This window comes from Sphaerodactylus townsendi, linkage group LG03, assembly GCF_021028975.2.
Source record: "Sphaerodactylus townsendi isolate TG3544 linkage group LG03, MPM_Stown_v2.3, whole genome shotgun sequence".
NCBI lineage: Eukaryota > Metazoa > Chordata > Lepidosauria > Squamata > Sphaerodactylidae > Sphaerodactylus > Sphaerodactylus townsendi.
The window spans coordinates 169,249,439-169,268,831 of record NC_059427.1 but is presented as its reverse complement, the minus strand read 5'-3'; the positions used below and the strand labels follow the sequence as shown (position 1 = coordinate 169,268,831).

The 19,393-nt window shown below is 48.7% G+C and overlaps 1 protein-coding gene across 3 annotated transcripts in view; it reads right to left on the bottom strand.

Annotated features, from left to right (window-relative positions):
- Positions 1-19,393, bottom strand: part of LOC125430061 (tensin-2-like) — a 130,066-nt gene that overhangs the window by 33,207 nt on the left and 77,466 nt on the right. For all 3 annotated transcript variants that reach the window (XM_048491749.1, XM_048491751.1, XM_048491750.1), the window contains exon 3: positions 18,355-18,392. In XM_048491749.1, coding sequence (XP_048347706.1) covers positions 18,355-18,392 — 38 coding nt within the window. The remainder of the gene's footprint in view (positions 1-18,354; positions 18,393-19,393) is intronic.

The window sequence follows — 19,393 nt, the reverse complement described above, 5'->3', positions numbered from 1 at the left end:
GAAGAGGATGATGACAGGAGCCATCTCATCGTGCAGTTGGGAAAGAACCGCCACAAGCTCACTGCCCACAGTGCCACAAGAACCTTTTCTTCTGTGGTTCTCACATCACCTCAACCCCCGACTACAGATATTCACACCTTCTCACTCCCACCCCCCACCCTCCTGTTTCCTTCTTTGAACTCTGGGAAGCATCTAGGATGCAGAGGAAATGCACTGCCACTAGATCTTGCACATATGATGATCTACTGAAAGCTTTTTGGCCTCCTCCCCTCCCATCTCCATCCTTCCAGCCAGCACTGGCCTGGGAAAACATCTGGACCAGCCCAGGGGACAAAGAGGGGAGGTCGCCAGGATGTGGGAAACTCCACAGGAAAGTCAAGCAACCTCACTGTCTCAGAGGCCAGCTAGACAGTTTGCAAGCTGTCCAGCCCATTCATCTGGACCGATGCTTAAAGAAAAGGAAGGCAGCATTGATTCATAGCAAGTCAAATCTGCAAAGCACTAAAGCCAGGGATAGCCTTAGATATTCTGGGGCCCTTGGCAAAAGTCCAGGTTGGTGATCCCCTTCTCCAATTTATTCCCTCTTAACCTAAACAATAAAAATCTCCATTTTCTCAATGCATGACACTTCAGAAATGCATTACTGTTCGCCCCCTTGTTTTTCTCTATTTCCCACTGCCATTTGCTATCATTCCCACTGGCTGTAGGGTAAGCTGACCATCCGTCCCGCTTTTGGCGGGACATTCACGCCTTGAAAGAACTTGTCCCGCGTCCCGCGGGTTTTCCCCAATGTCCCGGGTTTTGGAAGGCTGCCGCACTGCCTTCTGGGGCACAAGGCAGTGCGGCAGCCTCCTGAGCTGGGAAGACACTTCAGCTTGGGCGCTGCTGTTTCCTCACTTCTGTGACAGGGTGGGAACGGCAGCCCCAGAAGGCAGTGCGCCTCCATGCTGCACGAGTGTAGCGCTATATTGTACTTCCACCCATCCCGGGTTCTCGGCGGGTCGCCTAATTCGTCCCCGGTTACTGTAGGGGCCTCTCAGTTTGGCAGTACCTACTGGTAAGACCACCAATTGCTGAGAGGTAAGGGCAGAGGCGTTTCTAGGAAAAATGTAGGCCAGTACAAAATCTGAGTCGCCCTCCCCCCCGTATGGGTGGCCTCCCACCATGACCAAACAACTTTTTTTGTACCAGGTCTTGAAGTCACTGTATGGACCTGGGGGAAGGAGGAGGGGTGTGGGGGTGATTTTCTACCCACCCACCCCGCCCGTGTGGCTAAATGGCTGCAGCCTGGGGATATTTGACCCCATATGTCCCCCTGGGCGATACTACACCCCCTGGCTAAGAAGGCTTTGTGTTTCTGTTTTGCCACAGACAGGAACAATGAAGCACAGAGAATGATCCCAAGTCAATAAACCAGTCATTCATTAAATTTCTTTTAATACCAGAAGCCTAAGAAAATTCTCCTGGGAATGAGCCCCAGTGAATGAAATGGGGCTTGCTTCTGAATAAATGTGCGTAGGATTGCTACCTAAGGGTTTACATGTGCAGAGGAAAGAAGTCATAAGAGTCCTCCAATGGATAGGGTTAGATCCCACAAGAGTCTCTTCGCTCTCACCTGATTTTCCTCCTCACCATGCTACCATTGTTCCTTAAGGCCCTATCCTCCCCAGAATAGTTGTTTCAGTGGTTGGGACAGCCCCATTCCCCCACTGGAAGAAAAAAAAACTGGTCGGATTCAACCCCATCTATTGCTTATGATTCTAAGGTAGGGCATCATATGTTGAAAGTTCTCCTATCTCAAATTTAAAAAAGAAACACGAAGCACGCCGCTGGTAGAAATCATAGCAAAGAGAAGGTAATCCTGTTAGGCTAACTTTCTGCTTGCATGATTCTTTTTTCCTAGGCAAGCACTCAAAAATATGATTTCCCCCAGAATCATCTGACTGGTTGGGCAGAGAAAGCACACAGGATTAGATTCACTCCTGAGTGAACTGAGTTTTTATGTGCTTGCAAGAAAAAAAAAGTGGTTCCAGGTGATTTGTGGAAGCCAGCCAATCCACACTCCAGAGGGAAAGGCGTAAAGAGAAAGCCACAAGGGGTCATGACCTTGGAGACTATTGTACCCCCTCCTCCATACGCACCCAGTGATCAGGGCCTTTGAGCAAAGCCTACGTACCAAATCATCCCCAAGGGATTTGTATTGGGCACAAATCCACGTCATTCGGCATACTTGCTCTCTAGCTCGTGGCTGCCCCGGGTGCCTCCCTGAAAGGCCTCCAGGCACTCAGAGTCCAAGGCCGCCCCTCTCCCTGCCGGGGAAGATAGAGAGAAAGACCGAAAGCCATAAAGCCAGAGGGGAAGATGGGCTCAGGAAGTCTGGCAGATACTTATCTCTTTCACCTAAGCCTCCGAGCTTAAGTGGCACAAACAAAATAGTTCTTTCTTTTTTTTAAAAAAAATGTAAAAATTGCAAGCTGCACTTTTTAAAACATCCTGAACCAGAGAGATAAGAACGTAAGAACTGCCCTACTGGGTCAAACCAAGGGTGATCTAGTTCAACATTCTGGTTTCAACAGTAGCTGCCTGACAGTGCAATACTGAGCATAGCTACACCCTTCAGAGTGCACGACGTCAGTGGGTTTAGAAGGGCGTAGCTCTGCTTAGGATTGTTCGGCAGGTCCCCCGTGGCCACTGGTGGGGGGTGAGGGGAAGGGTTGCCAGATCCAGGATGGAAAACTGGAGATTTGGAAATGGACCCTGGGGAGGACAGTGGGGTACAATGGCCATATAGTCCACCCTCCAAAGCATCCATTTCTTCTCCAGGAACTGATCTCTGCAGTCTGGAGATGACCTGTAATTCCAGAGGGACCCCAGGTCGAAGAAGAAGTTTATACCCCACCTTTCTGTCCTGGAAGGAGACTCAAGGTGGCTTGCAAGCTCCTTTCCCTTCCTGTCCCCACAACAGACACCTTGTGAGGTAGGTGGGGCTGAGAGTGTTCAGAAAAACTGTGACTAGCCCAAGGCCACCCAGCGGGAATGTAGGAGTGCGGAAACACATCCAGTTCACCAGATCAAAGTCTGCCGCTCACGTGGAGGAGGGAGGAATCAAATCCGATTCTCCAGATTAGAATCCACCTGCTCTTTGTATCTGGTATCCCTAGCAGATGCTGTAGGGTACTTACAGGCAACTATGGAGGCCATACTGTTTCTCATCCCCGGTATCTGATATTCAGCGTTATACTGGCCTGATAGGTGGAGGTTCCCACTGAGCCATCACAGCTAATATTGATTTATTGAAAACCTTCATAAGATCTCACCCTGAAAACAAATTGCTCGAGGTGGTCTCCAAATAAAAATACCAACCAACAATAAAAGCAGCATAGAAAGCTAAAAGAAAGCATTAAAAGCATTAAAACCTCTAGTTCAGTGATGGCGAACCTTTTTGAGACCGAGTGCCCAAACTGCAACTCAAAACTTTGTGGCGTGCGTTGCTCGGGAGTAAGCTTGGTGGTAGTTGTTGACTTTGCTTTGAAGCAACCATGCAACTCTTCGAACGGGTGAATCACGACCCTTGGAGGGTTTACTCAGAAGCAGGCCACATTACCAGCAACCGAGCTTACTCCCAGGTAAAGGATCACACTTTAGTTCTTTGCATGAAAATCAGTGGGGTTGAACAGCGCTTAACAGGGTTACCTACACTGCTTCCCCAAAACTAGATCTTAGGTTTAATGCTAATAATCGAGCCCAGCGGCCCAGGCCAGCCTAGATGGGAGAGGGGCGATTTCCCCCCCCCCACATGATGAACTCTGTTTGTGCGTGCCCACAGAGAGGGCTCTGAGTGCCACCTCTGGCACCCGTGCCATAGGTTCGCCATCACTGCTCTAGTTTAAGTCAAAAGGCCCGCAAACATCAAGTAAAACCACAGGAGGAGGTTTGTTTTTATTTTACAATGGCCTCAGAAAATGAAGAGAGTCTTGTGGCGGCTTAAGGACTAACAGATGTGTTTTAAGTTGTCATCGGTCAGATTCATACTTATGAACTCTAGCTTATGCTATTAGCCTCTGACGCACCAGAAGGTTCTTTTTTATGTGCTTAGGTCCTAACCTACTGCATCTGTGTATGGTTCTCCAGTTGCACAGTGGCGAATAGGAAGGCGCTCCAAAGGGTGATCACCACTGCACAAAGGATTATTGGCTGCCCTCTCCCCTCCTTGGAAGAAATCTATAATGCCCGGCTTCCAAAGAGAAGTTAAAATATTCTGAGGGACCCGGCCTCAATCCAGCACATTTCACTTTCTCTTTTTGAACTGCTACCATCCGACCCAGACGATTTTATATACAGAGGCCCTCAGAACTAGGGACTCTAAAGAGGCTTAGAGACAGCTTCTACTCCTAGAGCTGTGGCTAAGTGCTTAAACTCCGGCTGTTTCAAGCCGTTATTGATGTATTTGGGGCTGTGTAGGGATGGGTGGAGGAAGGGGAAAGTGAGGATGATGTATGAGTCTGAAATTGTATGCATCGAGGAATGCTGCTGTCAATTTCGTTGTGCGTGCACAATGGCAATAAAAATGCTTACGCTTATGCTTTAAGATGCTGCTGCAACAGATGACCATGTCTGCCCCCACTGACATCTGGGGCCACACGTCTAACAAAACAAAGACAGTCTCTAACAGGTTGGATGCCAGACAAAGGATTAGGGGGCAGGCCTTTCACAGCCGAGGTGCCACTACAGAGAAGGCACCTCAGTGTGGAGGATACCAGAAGTAGGGTTGCCAACTCTGGGCTGGGGAATTCCTGGGAATTTGGGGTTGGACTCCTGAGAAGTTCAACAGCCAGAAGTCTTTGTGCACCTCTCTGGGGCAGGTATTCCAGATTCATGGGGCTGCTACTTGCCACCGGCTTCATCCTTGCCCGCCTCTGCAGTGGCAGTATGCATGATATCAACAGCTTCTCAGAATGAGCGGAATTAAAAGTGCTTAAAACCCAATATATATACAGTGTTATCTTTATTTTTTTTAAAATGTCAAAATTATTTGGCTAGGCCTTAAGTGTGTTTTCTTTTCCCGTGGAAAACGGGTCCAAATGGCTCTTTTGAGTGTTAAAGGTTCCCTACCCCTGTTCCAGACAGATTAGCAGCCTTTAATGTGGCTGAAATGAACACTGAAAAGTGTGGGTTTGGGGAAAAACCCCCACAGCATTTATTTATGACCTTTTAAGATTTGTGATTCATTTACCTCTATTTGAGCCAGGGCTCTCCAACCTATGGCCTTCTAGATGTTCAAGAGAGGGAATGATCCTCAGTGGGTATAATGCCACAGATTCTACCTTCCAAAGCAGCCATTTTCTCCAGGGGAATAGATCCCTGCCGTCTGGAGATCACTTGTAACTCCGGGAGATCTCCAGGCTCTAACTGCAGATTTCTATGTCTCCCAATTTCTGCTCCTGTCAGTCAGTTGACCAGAAGGACCAGCGTGGGGAGCAAATGGGGACTTTGAGGCAGGAGAGCGGGGAACTGGCAAAAATCTGCCTGCCTTCCTCTGCAGACAGAAATGACGTTCCATCTGAGGAGATGGTGCTGTGCAAAATGGGAGGGCACTTTAGGATCCATGCCAATAATCCCAGTTAACAAAACAAGCATAGCCAGACCCATTTGTTCATCCTTCCCTCCCAAGCTCCCCCTTAACTGCTCACCTGTCCCTTCCCCTGGAATTCCTCCCAAGGTCTGCTGCCCCCTGGTGGAGAGGTAAGAAAGCTCCTCACCTTTAGGAGAGCGACACAGCACCCCTCTCTCTGCCTACCTGTGTTGAAGCTGCCAATCCCACGTTGGGTGCAGTGCTGATATGCCCACAACCAGAGAGCAGGTCTGTCCGAAGACTTTTTCAGTCCAAAGCAGGCACTGGGGATGCTGAAGGAGCCAGCAGCCCTGGATGCTCCATGGATGGGTATTCAGCCTTCTCCGTCCTCTCAGTGCCTCCGTCTCATCCCCCCTGTGCTCTGCTTCTCCCGGCTTCTCCCTGAAGCTCAGCCTTCTTGCCCGGAGAGCAGAGCTGCGCTTGCAGAAACAGCCACCGATCCCACGCTTAAAAAAAAAGAAAGTCCCAGCACAACAGCAGGCTGGAGTGAAGTGGTTTCTCCTCCAGCTGCAGCCTTTGGCTGGGCTCCAAGGCAAACTCCGCTTGGTAATTACACAACTTAGAAGAGCGGCCTTGGTCTGGCTTAAAGGGGCAGAGGTCTGGATCTCACAGGAATACAAGACCCAGCTTCCAGGACCAGGCCTGGATAACGCTCTGAGCAGACCTGCTTGTGACTAAGCATCCACAGAGCAGCTGTCCCAAAAAGCAGCTGTGCCCTTGCATTCCCAGCGTACCAACTATCAGAGCTGGCAGAGGTGGCTTCCTTCCTGATTGTCCATTCACACGTGACAGGGGGGTGACAATCCGGATTCCAAGGGGTCTTGCGGGCAACTGCCCACCCTCCCCGCAGCATTGCCTATTCAAACCTTTTGATCAAAATGCAAGGTGTGGGGCAATTGATGGGGAATGGCCCTAGCCAGGTTAATGGAGAGTGAGGATGGAAATCCTAATTTATGGGCCTTCCAGCAACATGTCAAGCCTGGCTGAGTCCGTTCGGTGACCGTAAGGAGAGTCGACAAAGGACCAATAACCATCAAATGCATTCCTGAAGCTATTTAACAGGATAACTGGGAACAAAAGTTGCTGCGGAGAGCCCCACAGGAGAAGGAAAGATGCAGACAAAACATACTTGAAGCGCGAGAAACAGCAAGAACAAGGGCTGCAAACTTCTCCTTGAAGTATAGGTGAGTTACAGTGCTGTCCTCACTAGAGTCTAGAGAAGCGAAGGTTAAGGGGGGAGATGATAGCTATGTTTAAATATTTGAAGGGATGTCATGCTGAAGAGGGAGGTAGCTTGTTTTCTGCTGCCCTCAGAGACTAGGACGGAGTAATGGATTCAAGGTGCAGAAAAGGAGATTCCACCTAAACATTAGGAAGAACTTTATGACTGTCAAGGCTGTTTGACAGTGGAATTCGCTGCCTTGGAGAGTGGTAAAATCTCCTTCTTTGGGGATTTTTAAACAGAGGCTGAATGAACATATGTCGGGAGTGCTTTGATTGTGTGTTCCTGCATGACGGGGGTTGGACTTGATGGCCCTTGGGGTCTCTTCCAACTGTATGATTCTAAATCCACTGAAGTTCATGGGCTTAGTAACTCAGGTTAGGACTGCACTGCTGACCTCAGCACAAATGGGATGGGTGGGTGTCCCATTGCTTAATACAACTGGGCAGGGGGATTTTACCTAGTCTTTGATAGTCATCATCATCATCATCATCAAACTTTTATTGGCATGAGTTTAAAATACAACAGAGAGGTTGAGGAGAATCAAGTTAAAATAAGTAAATAAAATAAGTAAAAGACATTTCCAGCAGTTAAAACAATAAATAAATAAATAAACTAAATCTGTGGTTTAATCTGTTGTGCCAGCCAGGAATTTAAGTAACGCCTAGGATTCCTGAGGAGACTGGATCATACAGCAGATAGAAAGATTTTGACCTTTAATTCGATGAGTAGGCATAGTTCTCAGTGTATGGTTCGAGACCATGGTGAGTCCTTAATACCTTAGATGTTAGTGGATTGCCTCTATCAGTTTCGCCAGTACGGCCAATTGGCCGCTGAAGGGGCTGATGGGAATTGTAGTCCATAACATCTTGAGGCAAGGTTCGCCACCACTGGTCTATATATACTGTCTCTCTGTAATAAAGCATATAGTTCTAACTAGAGGATGTGCCTGACACTTCATGGCTTTTTGTGAGCAGGGACACATTCTTTGTTGGTATGGGATCTGGAGAAATCTGCCGCTCAGGACTGCTGAGGGTAGGACGTTCAGTCGGGCATCTTTGATAGTCACAGTCCTATCACCTTTAATTCCAGGCCTTTAACAACAGCCAGACAGGAACTATGCAGATAAAGTTTTTAGTAGCATACAGCCAAGTGGTGATAAGGAAAAGAATCACTAACCGATTTAACCTGTTAAAAAAGGCACTGGAGCAGTCAGCAGAAAAGGTGGTAACATATCTGACTTAACGGTGATTGCTTGTGGGGTTTTCAAGGCAAGCGATGTTTAGAGGTGGTTTGTCATTTTCTGCGTCCGCATCGCAACCCTGGGTATGGAGGTCTCCCATCTAAATACCCATCTAAATACCTGTCGGGGTTAACCCTGCTTAACTTCTGAGATCTGATGAGATCAGGCTAGCCTGAACTATCCAGGTCAGGGCACGGTCACACCAAACAGACCGTCCTTCAGAAGTCAGGCAGTCACGCCATCTCCCTTCTGTGCAGGAGGCAAGCAACATCTGTTGAACCTCTGGCTGACAATTAGCTCAGAAAGCAGAGATGTGCTGCCAGAAAAAAAAGTTGGCCGCTTTATCTGTGAGCTCATCTGCATCCTGAATCCAAACTGGAAGTCTCTCTTGCCACATCTACACAAGCAAAATGTAGAACTCTGTGCTAAAGAAGCAAGCAGAGGACAATTCTGCAACATTAACCCAACTGTCTTGATTTTAACATCTAAACTAGCACAGAGAAGTAAACTGAAAATAATATGACATACAGTGGCGTACCTAGGCAAACCGGAGCCCTGGGCAAAACCTGAGTTTGATGCCCCCCCCAACAACAACAACAACAACCTTTATTAGGCATTGAAAGAATGAATGAAAGAAAGAAAACAACCATTGGCAGGAAGGGGGTGGATTTAAAAGGAGAATCTGGGGAAATTTAGGGCGTGCCTGCTGTCAGGGGTGCAATTATTAAGATAGCAGCACCAAAATTTCAGAGTATCTCATGGAGTTTCATTGATGATAGTAGCTCATCTAGGGAAGTTTGTGAAGCTTGTTCAGGGGGGTCCAAAGGCGGGACCCTCAAATGCGTAGCCCCCCATCTCCTCATTAGCTCCCATTGGAAACAATGGGGATGGGGGGATTACCTCCTATGGAGTCCATAACTTTGACTCTCAAACCAAACCCTCACCAAATCTGGGTGATATCATTAGGATAGTCTCCCTGAAAATCCCTGAAATTTTGGTGCTGCTAGCCCAGGGTCGGAACCTTTTCCTCTCAAAGAGCCATTTGGCTCACTCCTCCACCAAATTTGCCTACCACCAAAGAGCCATTTGGCTCACCCCCCCCACTGCCGGCCTCGGCCCCGCCTCCCCTCGGCCGACTTGCTCGGCCGCCTCCCTCCCCCCCCCGCCTTCGGCCACACCTCCCCCCCCCATGGCTAGAGATGTGCCTGCCCCTGCTTCCTGCAGGGCTGGCTAAGAGGCCCGCCTCGCCCGTCTCGCCAAGCAGCGGGCGGCAGGAGCCAGATCACGCTGGCTACGGGGCTCCTCGCCGGCCGCTGCGCCCGCCTACTTCGCAGGGTGGGCTTAAGAGGGGCCGGGCGGGGTTCGCCATGAGTTTCAGAACAGCGCGAAGGCCATTACGCGCTTCCTCGCGAGCCGCTGGTTCCCCGACCCCCCGTGCTAGCCTAAAACTGCGCCCCTGCAGGGCCAGTAAAACAGAAAAAAAACACTGAAAATTCAAAAAAAAATCCCAGACTTCAGATTTTTTGGCCTTCACAAGGCTTCTGAGCAACTTCGCCCACTTTGCCTAATGAGGAACTCTCTTGGATGACATAGTATAAGCTACCAGAAATGTGATCGGCCATTTCTTCACCTTCTTCATTGCTCTGGTCTATCAGGGGCGTTGGAAAAACGCTGAGAAGATCACGTAATGTGAAACATGTGGAATAGTGCTATGGAAATGCTAAGTATTATGGATAAACAAATGAATGTTGTCTAAAAATTTTTAAAAGTAACAGCAGCTCTAACGGAGCTGTAAACCAATCTGCGCTTGAAAACACCATCAAACAATTCGCAACCAAGGTTGCAATTTTTAATTGGTAGAGTTAAATGGTAGATTTGTCTACTAAAGTTTTGTTTGATTAGTTGATTAACTGAGCAGGGCAAAGTTTAATTGGGGAGGATGAGCTTTGATGGAATATTGTTAATAGAATTTGGTTTTGGTGGATTATTGTAATTGGGAACAAAAAAGAGAACAGATTAAAGATGGCCTTGCCTTTGGCTTATTGAATTCCGCATGCTCTTACAGTTCCTTTGATATCTTAAAGAAGGAACATATTTCAAGGTTAGATAACATACAAATGTATTGAAACATACTCGGATAAAAAACAGACTAACACGATGTACATGTGCTGTCAGGAGACAGGGGCAGGGCACAGATGGCCCCCCCGCAGGGTCAAATGGGCGGCAAGCACAAGTGTAGTCACGTCATAGTCCAATGGGTCAAGACAGGCGGCAGGCAAGGCATAGTCAGATCACAGTCCAATAGGTCAAGCAGGCTGGGAATCAACGAAGAACCAGGCACACAGCAGCGACAGGTAACGCACTTGTTGCATCCAGGCAGAAGTGCTACTGACACAGCAAGGCTTATAGAGAGCCTTTGTCAAGGGGGCTGGAATGTTGCAAGCAGTTAATCCTCATCAGATGCAGAGACTTCTAATCTCCCATATCTTGCTGCCAAACAAGGACTCCTTCTTTGCTTCTGCAGTAGCAGCCTCTGCTTCTGCCTCCTATGCACAGATGGCTCATCACTGGGGTCCCTAGGAGGATCTGCAGGCTCCTCCCCCTGTATGTCACCAGGCAGGGAAGGGCTGGGTGTTTGCTCTGCTGCCTGGTCTTCCTCAGGAGCAATCAACAAAGATAGGGACAACTACCTCTACCACCACATGTTGTTGAAAGGTAGCCTTATTAGACTGAATAATTCCTTATCAGCCTCTGTCAGCATGGCCAATTGGCCATGCTGGCAGGGGCTGATGGGAATTGTAGTTCCTGATCATCTGGAGAGCCGCAGGTTCCCTACCCCTGTTCTATTGCATGCTACATACCCATTCATTCTGCCATAACCATTCCTTAGGAGACATAATACTCAATATGGTATAATGGTTCTGACCTGGCTAGCCAAGGCTAGTCTGATCTCATCAGATGTCGAGAGCTAAGCAGGGATGGCTCTGGTTAATACTTGGATGGGAGACCACCAAGTAAGCCCAGAGTTGCAACACAGAGGCAGGCAATGACAAACCACCTCTGAACATCCTTTAAATGGCTTTGACTTAGCCAACCCCCGCCCCCCCATGGTGTAAGGGTTAAAACCTCACAACATGAAAACGTTATTACACTTCAAAGTATAACACACATCTGTCAAACTAGATGGATGATGCATAGTTTGCCACAAGTCAGGTGTGACCCTCAACCTGACTCTGATCTTCTCACAGGTAACAGCTGCTGGCACTAAATTCCCAAGCATGCCATAGCCCTATTTGGACTGGGGCTAAGGTACAGTAGTAAGTGGGAAAATAACACCCCCTTCTCTGAGCTCTTTAAGGTCAGAATAATTGTACCGGGGGGGGTGGGGAGCTGAAGCCCCGTCCCTCTGCATCAGATCATCCTGAGTTTTATTATGGCCAAAGACCAGAAATTGTTAAATACCGAGTATAGTTCAATAAATAACCCTAGAGAAAAATGATTTGGGGGGAGTGGGGGAGAGCGGGGGTTAAATACCGAGTATAAAAACCACAATATATAATTTCCAAGTAAAAATTTGGACATATTATTTAAAAACTGCAAAAATAATGCAAATACAAAATATTAAAAACCACGTTAAAATCAGATCTCAAAACTAATAGCACAAGTGATGTTTAAAACCGGAAAAGAAAACTGATAATCCAAATGGCTTACCATGAATTAGTGTTTAAATTGCCCTGTTTGCGTCTATGACTTTTAACAATATAAGTACTGAATTTCGCCACTACTCTTGTAATGTTAGGATTATCATCTTCTAGAAGTCTTTTCATACAACTTTCCTCTGAGCCAAATAACATTGCTGTTGGGAGAGAGCTAAACATCTTTGTCCTGATCCTAGCAGCTGCCATCTGACTATAAGGCGTAGGTCCAGGCTTGGCAGGGCAGTGCATGGGGAGGAACTGAGCCTCAGCATGTGTGGCTCTACACCCCTGCCAAGTCTCTGAATGTCCCTACACACTCCCTTCAGGCGCTGCAGACTTCCAGTGTGTCACACCCCAACCCCACCCCGCCCGCTTGGCGTGATGCGACACTGCAGGTTGGCATGTGGCAACTGTTCCATGCAGTCTGCTCCTTAGAGGTCATGCATGCATCCACGCATGAGAGAGACAAGACACATCCTCCATCCTTACCATCGCTCAGAGCTGCTTCCTTTGTGCTTGAAGTAAATGGAAAGCCAAGGGCACAGTTCTAATAAAATACAAGGTATTTTTTTAAAAAAATATATAGTTAGTAGGAAAATCAGGATGGAAGGTGGCATCAGTTCTTGGAAGGTAAGCAAGGTTGGTGCTCAGAAGGGAGGCCACCAAGGAAGGTTCTGCAGAAGAAGGCAATGGCCTCTGCTTCTCACATGCCTTGAAAGCCAATTGCTGGGGTCGCCTTCCGTCAGCTATGACTTGATGGCACTTCACACACAATGACAGTGGTGTCTCAGATCTCCTAGTCTCCCTCCTTCATTGTCTTGACTGCTGGCTGCCCCATATGACCAGTCAGGCCTCTGGCTCGGCAGAACCAATTTACTTAGTCCCGGCCCCTCTATGATGCAGGCTGGCCTCCACCGGGCCAGGGCACTGACCCTGGCCTGCCTCGGAACACTCTCCCTCTGTCCGGGCCTCTTGAGGGATCTTGGTGAGAGTTCATGGGGCCTGTGGCGAGTTGGTCGCCCGGGCTTTTGGAGGTGTCCAACCCGTGATTGTCCCCCTCTACTCTAGTTCTTGTTTTAGGGTCCCCTCCACCATCTATGGGACCCCCCCTCCCCCTCCTTTGTGGAAATTTTTAAAGTGGATTTTGTTGGCCCGGCTGTTTTATATGTTTTATATGTTTTAAACACTGTATCTATTTTTAAATGGACTTGATTAACATGTTTTTAAACTGTTGTAGCCAAATTGCCGAGTGAGGCGGTATAAACTCAAAAAAGAAAGAAAAAGAAAGAAAATAAAGAAAAGGGTTTTTATAAAAGGCATCAACATGACGTCTTTTCCAGGTACTTGCTGTCCCACCATCTCTGCCCTCCCTCCGTCCTCCCCCTTCACAGCTGTCTGCCCTTGGTTGGCAACCCGATTCTCTGAACTGTAAAAACATAGGTGAGGTTTGCCATTTTATCTAGTCTGTTGTATGCAGAAGTCATTTTAAAAAAAAATAAAAAAATACAATAAAATTCTGAAAGGTTATGTTGATCTCTTGGATACAGAATTAGTCTGAAGTCTCTTTAATATGAAAATGGTTATGGCTGCACATTGGAAGAAGGCAGACCCACCCCCCCACCCCCCATTAATGGTCAATGAATGCTGACCTCTTGATTTACTGAGAAAGTTCTTATCAAAGTTCTTATCAAGAAGCTCTTCAGAGTAATTTTCGAGTTGTGGTTGACAAATATAACCAACATCGTGTATTATTCGTCGTATTTTGGAATGAGAAAACAAGTGACAAGATTTTTCGTTTTTCCCTTGTATGAACTTTGGCAATGTTATTTTCATGTTATGGGTTTTTTGTACAAATATATATATATATTTTACAACAGAGCAAAACTTATACTGTGGGATTGGACACACTTTGGTATTTCCCTCTTCCCCGCATTCTGGAACGATGGGGCTTTTCGTAGACCAAAACACTTCAGCTCTGTTCAAAGGTGCCTCCCCGGGGTCCCCACTGGGTCATGACCCATGACCCCTACCCTCTTTGCTCGGGTTGTTTCCCATGATCTGCAGATGCTCCTGTTCCAACCACCCCCTGACAGGATATGGCCCCTTATGCCCTTATATGACCGACCCCCTCACCCTGCCGAAGCTTCCTCCCAGGCAGAGGAGGGAACCTGAGATCATGGGGCAAGAGCTGAACCAGAACACTGGGCAAAGACCTCCGTGTATCTTCAGCTGCTTCCCCCAACAGGCCTGGCTCCAGAAGGCCAGAGGGCAAATCAGCTGCAGATAATCCCAGCAGGATGGCATCGAGTCATCTGCCTCTTCCGTCTCACGCAGTGACCTTCTCCCTTTCCCCCCCTCTCCAGTCTCAGCAACAATCCAGTAGAAGTCCTCAGTAGAGGTCTCCAAGGATGAGCCTTCAGAGATTCAGTGCCATGACTTCATATCAATTCCAAACAATGCTGTTCTCTGGAAAACCAAGGGTAAGAACATAAGAACATAAGAACTAGCCTGCTGGATCAGACCAGAGTCCATCTAGTCCAGCATTCTGCTACTCGCAGTGGCCCACCAGGTGCCTTTGGGAGCTCACATGCAGGATGGGAAAGCAATGGCCTTCTGCAGCTGCTGCTCCTGAACACCTGGTCTGCTAAGGCATTTGCAATCTGAGATCAAGGAGGATCCAGATTGGTAGCCATAGATCGACTTCTCCTCCATAAATCTGTCCAAGCCCCTTTTAAAGCTATCCAGGTTAGTGGCCATCACCACCTCCTGTGGCAGCATATTCCAAACACCAATCACACGTTGCGTGAAGAAGTGTTTCCTTTTATTAGTCCTAATTCTTCCCCCCAGCATTTTCAATGGATGCCCCCTGCTCTGGGTAAGAGCAGACTGCCAGAGAATACTGCCATCTGCTATACAGAAGCTTGGTCAGTCTCTGCTCTTTGCAATCCAGAGCGTTCCAGTGCCACCAAAATTTTATTTATTTTATTTATTAATTAAATTTCTAGGCCGCCTCATCCCCAAAGGGGATGATAAGAATATATGGGTGGCAGGACACCAGAATGCTTCTGGAGCCCAAATCAATGACACAATTCTTTTTGGTTTCCAAACTGGGCTGGCCTGAGCTTTGTGCCTGCAAACTGAAATTCCAGAGTACATTCAAGGAACACACATACAGTTTCTCACATCCCATGCGCACGCGCGCACACACAAACATTTTTGCTAGGACTCCGGGGATTCTCACAGTAATGAAGTCAAGCTATAGGGTGTTGAAGATGGTTGATGTCCAGCAGCACCTGAAGAGACCAACAGGATTTTTAGGGTCTGGGCTTTTCAAACCTGTAAAGCTTCTTCAAGTCCAGATACCGAAGCCGACCACTTAATAAGCCATCATCTCCTGGAAATCTTGTTAGTCTCTAAGGTGCTACTGGACTTGAATCTTGCTCTTCTCCTGCAGGCCAACATGGCTGCCCACCAAAAACTAGGGGGCGTGGGGGTGGGGGTAAGCCTCTACAATGTGGTGACAAGATGTGACAATGTAAAGGGCTGATTCAGAGGCGAGGGAAGTACACCAGGGAACGGTGGGTGCTGCCATGGCACCGGGTGGTGTCGCTCTGGGGGTGGAATGGGCTCCCTCATGCACCCCCCCCACACTTACGCTTTGAAACAGTGTGATGTTGGAGAAGAGTTTCAGCCTTTTCCCCGAAGGGCTGAAAATGGCCTGATGGGACTACATTCTGGCGACGCTTGGGGCCTTGCAAGGTCTCATGGGCAGGTATAGTTCTCACCAGGCCATTTTCAGCCTGAAGGGAAAAGGCTGCTTCTCCAGCATGCAATTTGCATTTGGTGTTTGGAATATGCTGCCACAGGAGGTGGCCACTCACCTGGATAGCTTTAAAAGGGGCTTGGACAGATTTATGGAGGATAGCTCCATTTATGGCTACCAATCTTGATCCTCCTTGATCTGAGATTGCAAATACCTTTTAAATGCACTTGTGCATCGGAGCAACAGCCGCAGAAGGCCACAAGTGCCTTCACATCCTACATGTGAGCTCCCAAAGGCACCTGGTGGGCCACTGCGAGTAGCAGAGAGCTGGACTAGATGGACTTTGGTCTGATCCAGCTGGCTTGTTCTTATGTTCTTATGTTCTTATGTTCAATGTTTATAAGCATAAGCATAAGCATTTTTTATTGTCATTGTGCACGCACAACGAAATTTACAGCAGCATTCCTCGATGCACACAATTTCAGACTCACACATCATCCTCACTTTCCCCTTCCTCCACCCATCCCTACACAGCCCCAAACACATCAACACGAACCCCCGGAGTTCAGCATCGCCACAGCTCTAGAGTAGAAGCTGTCTCTAAGCCTCTTTGTCCTAGTTTTGATAGACCTGTATCGTCTGCCAGATGGTAGACAGTTCAAAAAGAGAGTGTGCTGGATGAGACGGGTCCCTCAGAATATATCAATATATATATATCTTATCAAAGGTAAGAGTGGGGCGGGGAGGGTGGCACTGCGGGGGGGGGGCATTGTGGAGGGAGGCAGAAAACACAGAGTGAACACCAGGCGCACTCTGGCCCAGCTACACCTCTGGCCTGATTCTCACATTATAAAATCCCCTGTCAACAGTCATTGGCCTAGTGTCCTGCACTGGGAACTCAATCCCCAGGTCCATGGGACCTTCATTCAGACTGTGGTGCATGAAGAGAAAAGGCTTCGACCTTCTCTCTCCCACACTGTTTTTCTGCTGATACAAAATAGTCCTGGGAGCCTCTATCTCAGGGGTCGGGAACCTTTTCCCCTCAAAGAGCCATTTGGCTCACCACCAAATTTGGCTCACCACCAAAGAGCCATTTGGCTCACCCCCCCCACTCTCACTGGCTTCCCCACTCAGCTTGCTCGCACAAACTCGCCCTCCCTCCCGGGCCACTCCCCCCCCTACCGGCCACCCCTCAAGAGTGTGCCCCGCCTAAGCTCTCCTGCAGGGCTGGCGTAAGAGGGGGGCCGGGCGGCCCGCATGGAGCCGCAGAGAACAAAGCCGCGACGATGCATGCCTCATGAGCCGCTGGCTCCCACCCCTGCCTCTATCTCTTGAGAGGAAATCTACATAGGAAATCTGTCAGCACCTGTAAGTTTTCCAAATAGAACAGAGCCTGTAATGATACCTTGATTCCTTAAAAAAAGAAAAAAAAGAAAAACACTAAACGTTTCTACACTTTTCCATTTCAAATTGGGGCCCAAAATATACCCCAAAGGATTTGGAAACTTCTAGACCAGGGGTCTGCAACCTCCGGCTCTCCAGATGTTCATGAACTACAATTCCCATCAGCCCCCAATTTGCCATGCTGGCAGGGGCTGATGGGAATTGTAGTTCATGAACATCTGGAGAGCCGCAGGTTGCAGACCCCTGTTCTAGACCTCTCAGAAAGCTCAAATACTCATGAGCCATCCTGTTGACTAGTCTACAAAACAAGATCTAACAGTACAAACTCAGCACAAAGTTTACCTCACCGGGTAGGCCAGCACACGAGGGCTGAGCTGAGAAACCAACGCAAGGAACAGAATGTCCACTTGTGGGAGTTGTATTGCTCCTTCACATACTTGACTGAGCTTCGGTGTGAAGGGGGGGAATGATCAACCACAGTTAGAAACAGGAGGCTCAGAGATGGCAAAATTGACTGGTATGCTACATATGCAGCTAAGTAATTCAAAAATCCCTGGGGTTACCAACCTCAAGGTAGTGGCTGGAGATCTCCCGGTATTACAACTGGTCTCCAGTTGGCAGAAATCAATTTGTCTGGAGAAAATGGGCACTTTGGAAGGTGACCTCTGTGGCATTATACCCCATTGAAGTCCCTCCCCTCTCCAGCCAGCATAGGTGGGGTCCCAGGGGGAACTTCCAGGAGCCACTAGGGAATCCGAGCATCTCTCCCCATCAAGCTCTTTCTTACCAGGCATGGCCTTCAGAACTGGCCATGCTGACAGAGTGCTGATGGGAATTCCCTAGTTCCTGAACATCTGGAGGAGTCACCCCAGGTCTCTAATTAGCCTGTAGTGGTTAAAGCAGGTGAATTCCTAATCTGGAGAACCAGGTTTGGATTCCCTGAATTCCTCCACCTGGAAGCTGGCAGAGGTGCTTATCTGGTGAACCAGATGTGTTCCACACTCTCCTACATTCCTGCCAAGTGACTCTCCTTCAGCTAGTCTCAATTGGCTGTGCTGACAGAGGCTGCTGGGGATTGTAGTTCCTGAACATCTGGAGAGCCGCAGGTTCCCTACCCCTGCTAGTCACAGTACTTCGGAACTCTCTCAGCCCCACCTGCCTCACAAGATGTCTGTTGTGTGGGGAGAGGAAGGGAAAGGAGTTTGTAGGCCACCTTGAGTCTCCTTTTACAGAGAGAGAAAGGTGGGTATAAATCCAAACTCTTCTCTCTTCTTGTTGCAAACACCGCCCTCCTCAGGCTCCAACTTCAAAACCGTCAGGTATTTCCTATCTTGGAGCTGGCGACCCCACCTCTCCCCTCCTTGCTCCCAAAAGACGCTTCTCCTGGCTTACCTTGCCTTCGCATTTCTTGTGACTTGCCACTTTGCACACTGAAAGAAAAAGAAGAAAGATAGCTAGGGTCTGTAACCATATGGTCGACTCCCATTAACGTTTCCACTCAAAATGCATTACTGTTAAATTCACAAAAGTAGAGTGCACTGAAAAAGCAGGCCGCGGACTAATCGCTTTATATGCAGTACACGATACCTGCACCAGAGGGGACATATGGATACCAAAATGTCCCCGGTGCAGGCAATTTGGCATAATGCATGGGCGGAGGGTTCGATCCCTACACCTCCTCTCTTCTCCCCGTCCGGGGGTCCCATACTCGACTGTGAAAGGCATCATGGGAGAAGACGTGCAGCTTGGAGGGCACAACTGGCGGAGGCAAGCTGGAAGGGCTGAGCCAAGCGCCCTGCTCCCTAAGCGGCCCCAGGCAAACCAGCAGGCCCGAGGATGGCCTCCACAGCTACAGAGAGCTAAAATACAGAACTAACATTCCTCCTGCCCAGGGGGAGGGGAGGGAGGAGTGGCATGCAAGGGAAGGGGAGGGGGCCCGGCATCTGGACATGGCCCACCCACCCTAGTGGAGGGAAAGGAGGGGTGGCATGCAGGGGAGGGGAGTGAGTGAGGGGTGGCACACATGTCTACAAGGGGAGGGGAAGTGAAGTGAGGGGTGGCATGCAAGGGGGGGGAGGGGGTGAGGGGTGGCATGCAAGGGGGGGGAAGGAGTGAGGGGTGGCATGCAAGGGAGGGGATGAAAGGGAGGGGAGGGGGCTGAGGAAGGTGGGAGGCATGCAAGGAGAGGGGGAGGGAGGTGTGCGGTGGAAAACCATCAGGTCCTGCCCGAGGAGGCTTCCCATGGGTGGGGCAGAAAACTCTGGTCTTGCCCTGGGTGCCATTTTCTGCCGGTACGCCACTGCTTTAATGGTTAGGCCTATGATGAGAGTGAACTCTTTTGAGGAGACCTTCAGCTGGTGCATCAGCTGCAACCTTTCCTGTGTCAGTCAGATCAAGGCATAATGATTGATGCCTTAGTTACAACTGGACT